Below are 12,168 nucleotides of genomic sequence, written 5' to 3' on the forward strand. Positions count from 1 at the left end.
TAAAGTTAGTTACGATGATCAGAGAAACAGAACATTGTGTGTGTGTGTGTGTGTGTAATATATATTACACACACACACAAATGGCTCCAGTGGATATACAGTGGATATACAGTATTTATATTTAAAGAACAGACCCTCCAAATGGCCTCTGAAACCAATTTTGTTTTAAATTATTGGTCAAATGATTTATTTAATCAGGTTATATAGGTTACTATAGCAGGCTTCCATCTTGGTCATGTCTATGTGTTCAAGGTCACATACGTAATTGATGATTGACTATGGAAGTGCACAGGTGAAGGTCACTGGATGTGTATAGCCTTTTCTTGCAGAACCTAATACTTTCCCTTCACTCTATGTCATCGTACCTGCCACCTTGTGTTATTTGCGCTATATTGACTCTGAACATTTCCTCGCGTGTAGATTTATTCTCAAATGCATGCTGAGAACGACATTGATTGCTGCAGTACCTCAACTGAGAATCATCATCTGTTGTGTCTGAATTCAGCCTAACTCACGACAAAGAACCTCCTCTATCATCTGAGGATGATAGAGGATATATCAACATATAACCATCAATCATCTTTGATGTTGATCAGCTTGAAGTAATCACACTTGGTAAATAGGGACAGTATCATGTGGGAAGACTTTACTATACACATTTAAAGTCGCACATTGGTAAGTTCTAGGTTTAGATGAGTTGAAAATGTGACCTGTGTGGCCTATACCAAATGCAGGTTAAAAAAAAAAAAAATAGGAAAGAAGGCAAATATTTAGGCAGGAGTTTAATACAGAGGAGGATTAGTCCAGCTGCTCAAGTCTGCAGTTCAAAACCCAGCAGCTGGTACTGGACGTCTTACAATAAATAAAACTGTAGATGCGCCAATTTATCTGGTTAACAGCAGGTGGCAATGTTGTTAAGCAACGGGTAACTCTGGGAAATGACGTTCCCTCTTTCTCTTGCAGGCCCTACTTGCCGGGAAACTTCAACTTGGTCTCAAACACGTCGAGGAAGAGAAAAAGTCAGATAGAACATTTTTAAAAATTCAGAACAATAGATATTGGGCTCCATATGAAAATAAACTGGATAATAATGATAACTGGGTCAAACCCAATGATACTGACTCTGAATTAAAGCTGTATGTTTTGCTACAATGTTATTTTTTTGTGGTTTTAATAATGTACTTTCCTTCAAACCATATCACGGAGCCAGTGCAAACATGAGGGGTTTGAATTACAAATGTAAAAATATTAAACCTCGAACAAAAAAAGGACTGCAGTGTATCTGTTCCAACACTGGGGGCATTCAAACTGAGGTTGGAGGTCAAAGAACAGAAAAGATCTACAACCGAGAACAGTTGAACGAATTCAAAGACTGTGTTTATGATATCACAATGTCATTTTACTGTGAGATTATAAGAAAATAAATGCGGGGCTCGGCAGCAGTGTGTCACCAGAAGAAAAGGATTTGGTCATGTGACAGCGTGGAAAAGGCGGGAGGAGGTGATGACCTCTGTGGCTTGCAGTGGATGGAACTTCTCGTTCATTAATCTCCTCTCATGGTGATAAGGCTGCGTGCACGGGGGCTGTCAGGGGTGAGGAGGGGAGGAAGCGGGACCGGGTGAGGTTTGAAAGGTGTGTGCGTAGAACAGGCCGTTAGAGGCTCCCCCTCCTCCCTGACCACAGGGCCACTAAGAGACAGCATGTGCCTGCTTTTAATACTGGTCCTGCATAAAAGCAGAGCAAGGCAGCGTTCCGTTTGAAACCGGAATTCAACAGAACAAGTGTATCCTGATGTGGTGAGGAGCTGGGGTGAGGAGGGGAGGGGTGGGTGGGAGGACACAGGGCCCATGTGGCAGGCCTCACTCCATCTCTTGTCATTTCTAAATTTGCACCAGAGAAAGGAGCTTTTACAGGGAGGGGGAGGGGGAGGCACCAGCGGCTGCTGTGCTGTGTGTCATTTTGAAACACTGTTTAAAATTTGAGAGAATTTACTCTAATTACTTTCTATTTTTTTCCTCACGTTGTCCTTTGCCAACTCATACAGGTCCCTTCAAATCAAACATAATAATAATAATAATAATAATAATAATAATAATAATAATAATAATAATAATAATAATAATAATAATACATTTCATTAATAGAGCACTTTTCATTGCTAAAAGCAATCTCAAAGTGCTAAAGAGAACACCAAAACAGACATAGTGTTCAGCAACATTTCAGGCATGACCCTGAAGGACTTGACCCCCCTCAGGTCAGGAGTGTGACGGAGGCCCAGTGAGCCTGTTACAGGCCCAGGACTGTGTTTCCTCCTTGGCCCAACACTGACGCCTTCAAAACCATAAAGACTCCAGACAAGAGATTTTCTAACCGTTTTGTCATCCTTTTTTGTTGTCTTTGTGAATCACATTTCATTTCCATTTAATGTGTACATATTTTTTACATTTTGTAAAAACAGTGTACTGTACATCAAGCCTACATTATTTAATTATGTCAGATTGAGTCTATTCATCATTAGGACACTGTATTCACAGTAAACTGTGTGCATGGATAGATGAGCTAATGAACCCCTGTGTAAGACTCTTAAACCCAAGACTACCAAACTGAAAACAAAAAAAACACAAAACAAGTAATAACGACGTGGCTGCATTTTTTCGAGTAGTAATGTGTCTCTTAATAGTGGCTTTGTATCGCTTTAGGTCATTTTGAGTCTCTGTGTGGTCATTTTATGTCACTTTGTCATTATTTGAATGATTTACAAGCAGAAAAGGTAAAAGTCCAGTCAAACCGAGGCTCTGATGTTGACTGTTTCCGTTGTTATCCACCAAACTGTTGCTCTGAAGTGAGGAGAATATGGCTATGGGGAAGCTGATGAGATTGAGAATGCTGATCAAGCAGACTCCATTTGTCAAATCAAAGGATTATCTAATCTGATAATACCTACTGACACAAACACATGAAAGGAAACCGTCAGGAGGCCAGAAGCAGCTCATCCCAATCCACATACAACTAGGTTGACAATTTATTCACAAACTGAAATATACAACTATGAACCATGAGGAGATGAGTGTGTGCACATCTGGGAATTGAGAGAAGTGAAGTGGAGTATGGAGGATGTGGTAAAGCAGCCTAATGGTCAGATGTGTTTCTTCTCTTCATCTTGCACCTGCAGAGACTCGCAGAGCGACAAAACACACACACACACGCACAACCACACAAATCTCATGTCTCCATGAATCTCCATTTGAGCAGCAGTCAGGGGGGATTTCTGTGTGTGTGTGTGTGTGTGTGTGTGTGTGTGTGTGTGTGTGAGTGCAGCAGAATCAGCTTACCCAGAGCAGCAGACTTTTCTTTACAGGAGGAGAAGAAACGTCAGGGTATTTAAACCCTCGGAATCACTGAGGATCAGACGCAGCATTAGCAGAGAGACGCACATAAAAACATGTACGCACATACACATACACAGGATCTGGAACTTCATACAAGATATATAAATAAAGACACGATATCTAAAAGTGACGAACACTCACAGGTTGAAAAAAAGGAAGGTGTTTTAAATTCTACAACTCCCTGGTCGGCTCCAGTGTAACAGAGTTTGATGGACAGGTTGTCTCAGTGACATGGTGTAAACTTCTACTTCCTGCTGCTCTCGTGAAATAGTGAGCCTCTGACCTCTGGTGACTTTAAAAATCCTTCTCAAGCCTACAAGAGATTGAGTGAGTTTCAGTGAGACGTGTGTAAACCAACTCTAACAGCACAGTGCTGCATCAAGCACGGTATCATTTGTCCTTTCAAAAGAAAGTCACATATTTAAATTTTGAGTTAAAGTACTGGCATCAACATTTACAAAGACACATTCAAATTTGCAGAATGGCACATATCAGAATACTACAAAATATATATCATATTACTGGATTAAAACTACAAATGCATTAATGTACAATTTAATGATGCAATAGGTGAGGCGAACTACTAACTACTACATGTACTGCTGAGTAGTAGCACATTCTATGTAATTTAAACAAATAATATTTTTTTTTAAATTATTATTTAACAGTTTATTATACTTTCTATGAATCTGCATCTGACTGTGAATTGTTGTGGAGTAGAGATATAAAGGAGGAGAGAAAAAAATTCACACAGAGCGAGAGAGAGAGAGCGTGTTGATGAGTGTAAACAAAAACACTTATCTTCACGTCCTGCCTCCTACATGTTCTACCCAGAAGCCACAGAATGTTCTGTAAATGTTCCTCTTCCTGTGAACACGTCTTACTGGAACGATCTCCTGCTGCGTTTGACATATGACAATGGAAGAAATTTTCCTGACATTTTCCGGGTTTCATATCTGAAAACACGATGATCAACAGTGAATTGATCATCATCCTCTTTATACTCCTCACTCCAGTGACCCCTCGGGCTCTGCATGCAAGCATCTGGATTATGTGCATCCCCTCATTCATCCGGGGTTGTCCCCACCTCTAAGTGTCAAATCTGTGCCAAAATGGTTGTTAATTCAAAGTTGCAAGAATCAAAGATGGTTTCTTCAAACAAAATGGCTCCATGCGTCTAAGGGAAATCCATTTTTGAGGTTTAAAATAAATGAAAGAGGCAGCTGCATCTTCCACATCAGTGCGGGAGGATGAAGAGACGCCCTCCACTAGGTGTCACTGTCCGCCTGTCTACACCAACATGCAGCATCGCGACAGTCTCCCCTCGCCATCAGAGGTTCTCCTAAATGGAGCTAAAGGTTCATGGCAAAGAATTTCAGACACTCGTGTTTCTGAATGAATTTACTCACAAGACTTTCACTATGACTGCAGTGATTGGTTAACACCTGTCACATATCAATACATGAAAGCGTGAGAGCGAACCAGATTGTATTTGATTGGATTGAATTAAATTTGATGAAACAAATAGAAGATTTAATAAATATTGAATCGTATAAAAAATAGAGTTAAACAGAAATCAAATCAATTCTAATAACACTTTAATTGTATGAATTAAGTACAAAAAAAATATTTGACTAATAGATTGAATTTCATATAATTAAAACATATACAATCTATTTAGCTTAAGAATTAAAAAAAAAATTAAACTGAATTTTAAAGTTCAGTTGATTCATAAATAAAAGTAAACATGAACAAAAACAGAAAAAATAACAAAATTTAAATGAACAAAAATAAAAAAATAATCATATAAGGAATCTAAGTAAATTAAAGGAAAAATTAATTTAAAAAAACCTTGAAACTAAAAGAAATTTAAATATATTCATTAATAAAGATTCATATTACCAGCACTCAAACTATGCTTTTTTGATGGTTGTTTTTCTTTTCAAAACACTGTCTCTAGACAAAGTCTAACTTCTCTTGGACTTAAAGTACATGTGTATTGTAATAGTAGTGAATTAGTCTTTGAGCGAAACCACTATTGTTAAAATCAAATTACTTATTTTTTTAAGTTTCTCCTAATGTGGCCAATCAGAGGCTACATCTGATCCCAGGATATGTTGTGAATGTGGCTCCTGACTATTCCTGAAACTCTAAAATGATTGTATCTATACAGCAGGGCCAAGGACTGAGATATTGTACGTCCCTACATCACATACCGTGCCACTGATGAGGTATTATATCATCTCATCTTTGTTTTTGTGTCTTGGGTCAAGAGAAAGCAATATTTGGGTCACAGCAAATAAAAGAGATGAAGGAACTATGATATTAGATGGATAATACAAAAACGTATGGCTTTGCAGAGGAGATAAGATGAGAGGAAATCAATGTTGAAGTCAAACACAGAGGTCCATGTGAGAATATTAAAGGAAATCCAGGGACGTTTGTTGTCTGCTATGGGAGGTTTGCATCTATCAAAGTATTGTGTCAACAGGGGTCATCACACTGGTTTACCTATAGATAATATGAAAAAGAAGGTAAATGCTCTGTTACTGTATAGGAGGAAGGAGGAGGAGGAGGAGGAGCACTCCTGGCTGGCTTGACTTTATGTTTGACCTTTTCGGGAAGGAGAACTAATCCTTGAATATAATAGACTTCAAGATATGGAAAATGACTGAGCTGTTATCTCCGTTACCCTGGAGACCATCAGCGGCACCCAGGGCTGCTGCAGCTGCCAAGTTATTAAGAATCCAGTTTGTGTATATTGGAAAAATACCTTTTTCTGCCATTGCTGGTCACCCCTCATGCACATACACTACTCCTGCACAATGTTTTAATGCCAACAATAAATAGATTCTTCTTCATTCTTTGTGTCTTTACAGGACACATGCTTTATTTGATCTTATTCTTCATGAGACATGGGACTACAGCTTTTGTGCTGGAGAAAATGTCTTTCTTTGGGGGGTTTTTTTTCGATCAACAGTATGTTTATCTTAGTATTTTTCTTTTCAACCCAATTGTCTTCAAATTCGAGAATACAATAAATGTGTAAAAGATTTGGTTTGTAGCTGTTTGAGGGAATTTATTAAATATCAAGCACGCTCATAACACTTTGGACAATGGCCAAATCCCCTCATCTTCACCGTTTTCATGCACCTTGATACAACAGCCATATAAAGTGTTACAGCATTCAAAACAAGATTAGAATGGATGAATAAACCTGGTTTAATTATCAAGTCAATCTAACAGGGGCCGATTTATAACGGTACACGTGGCTCGTTGCTCGCATTTGCGGTTCGCAAAAATGTCCAACACACATGAAAACAGATATATTCAGATATATCTTTCTCCCTGGGTGGACGCGGCTGAGTCTGTTTAACTCTTATCCAGTGAAATCCAACATGAAAGAAATCAGATCCCAACAAAGAACCGGAACCTCAGATGGCTCCTGCAGATAACCTAAAAAATAATGGAAAAGCGAGCTGCATAATACTGTCGATAGACGAATAAAGACTTTGCACATGCAGAACATTAAACTTGTAAATAATAACCGACACCCCCCCCCCCCCTCCGTATCTATCTATCAATCTATCATCATTCACACAGATCTGGTCCAGCAAATGATGCATCCCCTGCATTAGATGTATTTGTTGTGCGGGTTTGAAAAGGCGGCGATAATCTGGCAGAGGGAGATAAGAAATGGCATTTATTCCGCGGCACTTTGGAGCCGATTTTCCCGGGGCCGAGCGGCCCCATTCTCCGCGACACCTCCAGCAGCTCGCTGATAACGATTAGGCAATTTATTATCTTCACAAAGAACAAAGATTAGCCCAGCACCGGTGAAAAATTACCCCGGGATGGGTATAATCATCGGGACCCAAGGATCCTGCATTGGATTTCTCGCTCCCTCTGCTTCAAGCTTATAAACCCCAACGCACATCAGTGTAACGTGCTGGAAATAATCATTGTTTAGAAATCAGCTAAATAAATATCTAATAAAACAAATACAAATAATAATACGAATCTATTAATTCATTAACACTTATAATAATTGGGCTTTTCATTCTAATACTAGACGTCTATACTTTTCATTTTTGTTGCTGTATTACACTCAAGCGACATTTATTTTTCATTGATATTATAAGCCACTTCTTTTTGCAGCGGTGGTCCCATAATGAGATTCTCAGAGCTGAGTCGAGCTGCGACCTCTCTCTTTCTCCGTGGCTTCTGTGAGGAAAAAGGGGGCAGTACACACAAAAAATAAATAAAAGAAAAAGAAAGAAAAAGAAAGGGGGAGAAAAAGAGGATTGAATTAATGTCAAATCCTAAAATGGAAGTGGATGTTCGCCGCCGATAAGGTTTTATCGCCAGGCCAGATCGAAGGGCTCCCACTCAAAGCATGTGTATTTGCACATTATCATGCTGATGAGCTCTAATACTGCAACACTTGTCCCGCCCGTGCGAGCTGCTGTCTCCCGCCTGCACACGGTGGATTGGCTCTCGACGCTGCCTGGAGAGAAACTGTGAGTAATGACAGGCAACTCTTCAGATTAGTCATCTTCAAAAATCATCAAAAGTTACTGCTCTTATCGGGGAAATGAAATATTAAGACCATTAAGCAACAACAACAAATACAAAAACGGAAAATAAACATGTATAGATAGAAAGATACATATATAAATAAATACATAGATAGATAGATAGATAGATAGATAGAAAGAAAGATAATAGATAAATAGATTGAAAAATACATAGATAGAAAGATATATACATAAATATATATAGATATAGATATACAGATAGATAGATAGAAATATAGATAAATAGATAGATAGATAAATAAATAGATAGAGATAGACATATATATATATATATATACATATATATATATATACACATATATGTGTATATATATATATATATATATATATATATATATATATATATATAGACATATAGATAGATAGATAGAAAGAAATGTAGATAGATGGATAGAGATAGATAGATATAGATAGACAGATATATAGATTGATAATTAGACTAATTGAAAATGGTTTGTAATTGGATTTGCACAGAGTATAGCAGGATTTTTTTTTTAGGTTTTCCTGTTGAAAAAGAGAAAGAGAGGAGGGTTAATACCTGCAGGTGTGTGAGGTACAACCGCTGCTGCCTCTTCACGACCTGCTCCCAAAGGTGGACTTATAGTGCAGCATCTGCATTCAAAAGAATAAATGAGGTGATTAATCTGTATGTGTGTGGCGGATTCAATGATGTCCTTGTTTAGTCAATGAGATAAATATGGCAAATATAGTATTCTGGTGTAAATTTAAAATAAACGATTTTTGGATGCATGCTTTACTAATGCATTTACATAATTTCCAGTTGAATACCCACTCCCAATTCTGAACGCTCCAAACTAGCCAGTTTCACACCCCAGGGCAGACTGATGGTCTCATGCTGTTTGTTCATATAGACTGTAGCTACCTTATGGCGACGATCAGTCAACTGCAGTATGAGGAAACAAAACATTTGCTGGTATGTGTGTGCGTGTGTTTCTCCGAAAACTTGAATGTCCTCAATGAGGACATTCAAGTTTCTAATCTGATCTAATCTCTCGTCCACTTTTGTCAGTAGTGTGCCATGCAGTGCAGTTGGCCTGTTCTTCGAAATCACAGTTCAAGTTCAGTGGATTATTAATGTGACCACAGTGTAAATATCAGTTGCAGTGTCCTCAAGTTCATCCGCTGGGACCTCACACTCCTGCAGGCCACTCTCTCTGTGTGTGTGTGTGTGTGTGTGTGTGTGTGTTAGAAAAAGTTCAGGTCGTGAATCTGTTCCGGTTTTTTTCTTCTCTGAGTTGCACTGACGTCAGGAGACGGCGTCAAGCAGGCGGCTGGTCGGAGCTGCACGCGCTCCCTCTCAGCTCATTGTCTGTCGATCGAGCACGAGGAGAGAGAGAGAGAGAGAGTTCTTAATGTAAAAAAAACATTGTGAATACAAAACGATAACAATAAGACGTTTGCACAAGTGCACCAGAAACACTCGTGTGCAGATCTGAACTGAAAAAGCTTGATTTTTTTCGCAACTGAACTGCTTCTTTATTGTTCTTTGTGTTATTACTTTTGTTATGTTTGATGTATCCTGTTTCTCCTTCTTCTACTAAATTACAGCAAATTGCAAATAATGCAGTTGTTGGCCTATTGTATAGTATAGTATTGCATTTCAAGTTCATGTCACCGATATAAAAAAAAGGAAGATCCTCAAACAATAACTGGAGAGTAAGAAAGAGCAGAGTTGTGCCGTCAATGGAAAAGAGTCTGAGATATAAATACCGAAAAAAGATGCAGCCAGACTAAATAAAAGTGGAGGAAAACACCAACATTATCTGGATCCACTCGTGCCGTCGGTGTGTATTCATCACATTCCAGCTGCAGTTGAGAACGGACGCTTATCAAAATAAAACACAGAAGAGACGAATAGATTTAGATTTAGAAACATCAAAGTCACATTATAGAGCCACATGGAATTCCCCATAAAGCCACAAGCATGCAGCCAAAGTGTCTTTGTACATTGCAATGATATATGAACTCTCAGTACATCAGTGATGTTCTGGTGCAGGGGTACTGGGGCGGTGGCGGCTCCGAGGGTCTGCAGAGGTGCCGTGCAATTGGCTGAGTCCCAGCTTTATTGGAGACTCCGCCCCCGAGCTGCTTGACAAGCTTCGCCCCGCGCTGTCACCCACAGTTGGACGTGTTGCTCTTGGTCCCGGTGGACGGAGTTGACAGTGACGAGCAGCGAGCCACCGGCGGACAGGTCCTGCAGCAGCGACTCACCGAGGGACCGCTCGGACTGTGTGGATACAATAACGCTGTCAGAAGGTACACGACGTGCTCATCGGGGAACGGGCGTATAACGGACTGCGGATGACGAGTGGATGTGTTAGTAAATATTCTGGGTGGTTTTCTTTATGATAGATTATCTGAAGTTGCATGACGCCGTGCGCCACCGGAGCCGTGGTAACGCGCTCCTCGTCCAGAGAAGTGATGCTGCACGACACCTCCGCCTTTAAAATGTTAACATGCGATGTTTTGCTTGTTGCAGGTTTCAAGTGTCAGCCTCGACTCGATGTCCTGGAGTGGACAGGGACTTAGGTCAGAGGAGGAGGGAAAAACAAACCCAAACAAAGAATTAGTCATCTACAGCAAATGGACACAGTGAGGGGCTCGTAAAGGACACGTTCGAATCCACCCCGCGCGTCCTCGCCCCGGACAACCTTTGACCCCACACACACAGTCACACACACACACACACACACACACACACACAGAGTCACACAGAGTCACACACAGTCACACAGAGTCACACAGAGTCACACACAGTCACACACACAGTCACACACACACCGAGTCGCAGAGAGATGGAGGTGACGACCGACCAGCCCCGCTGGATGCACCACCACGCCATGCTGAACGGACAACACCCGGACGCCCACCACCCGGGCCTGGGCCACAACTACATGGAGCCCACGGCGCAGCTGCTGCCTCCGGACGAGGTGGATGTTTTCTTTAACCACCTAGACTCGCAGGGGAACCCGTACTACCACAACTCCGCCCGGGCCAGAGTGTCCTACAGCCAGGCGCACGGTGAGACGGGGCGGGACACGCGGGTGTGCGACTTGAACCGACAGTTTCTTTTGTACATGTCAGACACAACTCGGAGCATTTCTGTTTCTGAAAACAATGCAGCTTCTGGGTAAAATCTTAACTTTCGATTTCTTATTTTTTTTGTGTGTGTATTTACTTTGAAATGGAACCTCAGACACCTGACAGGTCTCTGCAGTGGGAGACTTCAACATGTGAATCCAAATGAGAATGTTGTGGCTCTTGTACCTTTTAAATGAGCAGGACAACTTGTTTAATTGTTCTGCTAGTTTTCCTCTCCACGTCAGAACTGGCCAGTGGAGCCAGGGGATCAACAGGTCTCCTCGTTATTTCAAATACGTGCCAATAAGAAGTTCTGCCGTGTGGTTTCTCCGCAGCTCGACTGGCGGGGACTCCGGTGTGTCGGCCTCATCTCATCCACAGCCCGGGGATCTCCTGGCTGGACGGGGGCAAGGCCGCCCTGTCCGCCGCCCACCACCACCACCACCACAACGCCTGGGCCGTCAGTCCCTTCAGTAAACCCAGCCTGCACCACCCGGGCCCCGCGTCCCCCGGCGGCCTCTCCGCCGTCTACCCGTGCGCCTCCAACTCAAACGCGGTGTCCGCGCCGTCGCTCACGCCGCCGTCGCACGCCAGCCCGCATCTGTACGCGTTCCCCCCGACGCCCCCGAAGGACGTGTCGCCGGACCCGGGGGCCGCGTCTCCCCGGATGGACGAGAAGGAATCTATCAAGTACCAAGTGTCGCTCACGGAGGGGATGAAGATGGAGGGCGCCAGTCCGCTGAGGAGCAGCCACCATCCCATGGCGACGTATCCCGCCTACTCCCTCCCGGCGGCACACGAGTACGGCGGCAGTCTGTTTCACCCAGGCAGCCTGCTGGGAGCATCACCCGGCTTCAACCACAAGAACAAAGGCAAGGCCCGGTCGTGCACCGGTGAGTCCACTGGAGACACCAGCCTGTAATCCCCCCAAATTAAATATAATTAATCGCAATGCTAAACAGGGAGTATTTGGTCTTAGAGGCGCCTTTATCTGCAGCTTCGATCTCCTCGAGACAGTGACATTAAACTAAACCCAAGCTCTGAAGTATAGTCTCAATGACAAAGTTGAACTTAACATT

At 41.8% G+C, this 12,168-nt stretch overlaps 2 protein-coding genes across 38 annotated transcripts in view; one reads left to right on the top strand and one right to left on the bottom strand.

Annotated features, from left to right (window-relative positions):
• Positions 1–6,246: 6,246 nt before the first annotated feature.
• eefsec (eukaryotic elongation factor, selenocysteine-tRNA-specific) overlaps positions 6,247–12,168 on the bottom strand; it is a 69,877-nt gene continuing 63,955 nt past the window's right edge. For 12 of the 36 annotated variants that reach the window (XR_004793562.2, XR_004793557.2, XR_004793556.2 and 9 more), the window contains 4 exons: positions 9,984–10,235; positions 9,767–9,833; positions 8,526–9,317; positions 6,247–7,907 (listed from right to left, as the gene is read on the bottom strand). The gene's annotated coding sequence lies outside the window, so the exon portion shown is untranslated. Of the gene's footprint in view, positions 7,908–8,525; positions 9,318–9,718; positions 9,834–9,983; positions 10,236–12,168 lie in introns of all 36 variants that reach the window. The other 24 variants (XR_004793564.2, XR_004793551.2, XR_004793550.2 and 21 more) reach the window with 11 other exon arrangements.
• gata2b (GATA binding protein 2b) overlaps positions 10,105–12,168 on the top strand; it is a 9,354-nt gene continuing 7,290 nt past the window's right edge. The window contains exons 1-3 of one of the 2 annotated variants that reach the window (XM_035632080.2): positions 10,105–10,264; positions 10,488–11,029; positions 11,425–11,982. In XM_035632080.2, the coding sequence (XP_035487973.2) occupies positions 10,804–11,029; positions 11,425–11,982 (784 nt within the window). In that variant the 5' untranslated portion in view covers positions 10,105–10,264; positions 10,488–10,803. The remainder of the gene's footprint in view (positions 10,265–10,487; positions 11,030–11,424; positions 11,983–12,168) is intronic. The other variant, XM_047332863.1, reaches the window with a different exon arrangement.

Source organism: Scophthalmus maximus, chromosome 6, assembly GCF_022379125.1.
Source record: "Scophthalmus maximus strain ysfricsl-2021 chromosome 6, ASM2237912v1, whole genome shotgun sequence".
Classification (NCBI taxonomy): Eukaryota; Metazoa; Chordata; class Actinopteri; order Pleuronectiformes; family Scophthalmidae; genus Scophthalmus; species Scophthalmus maximus.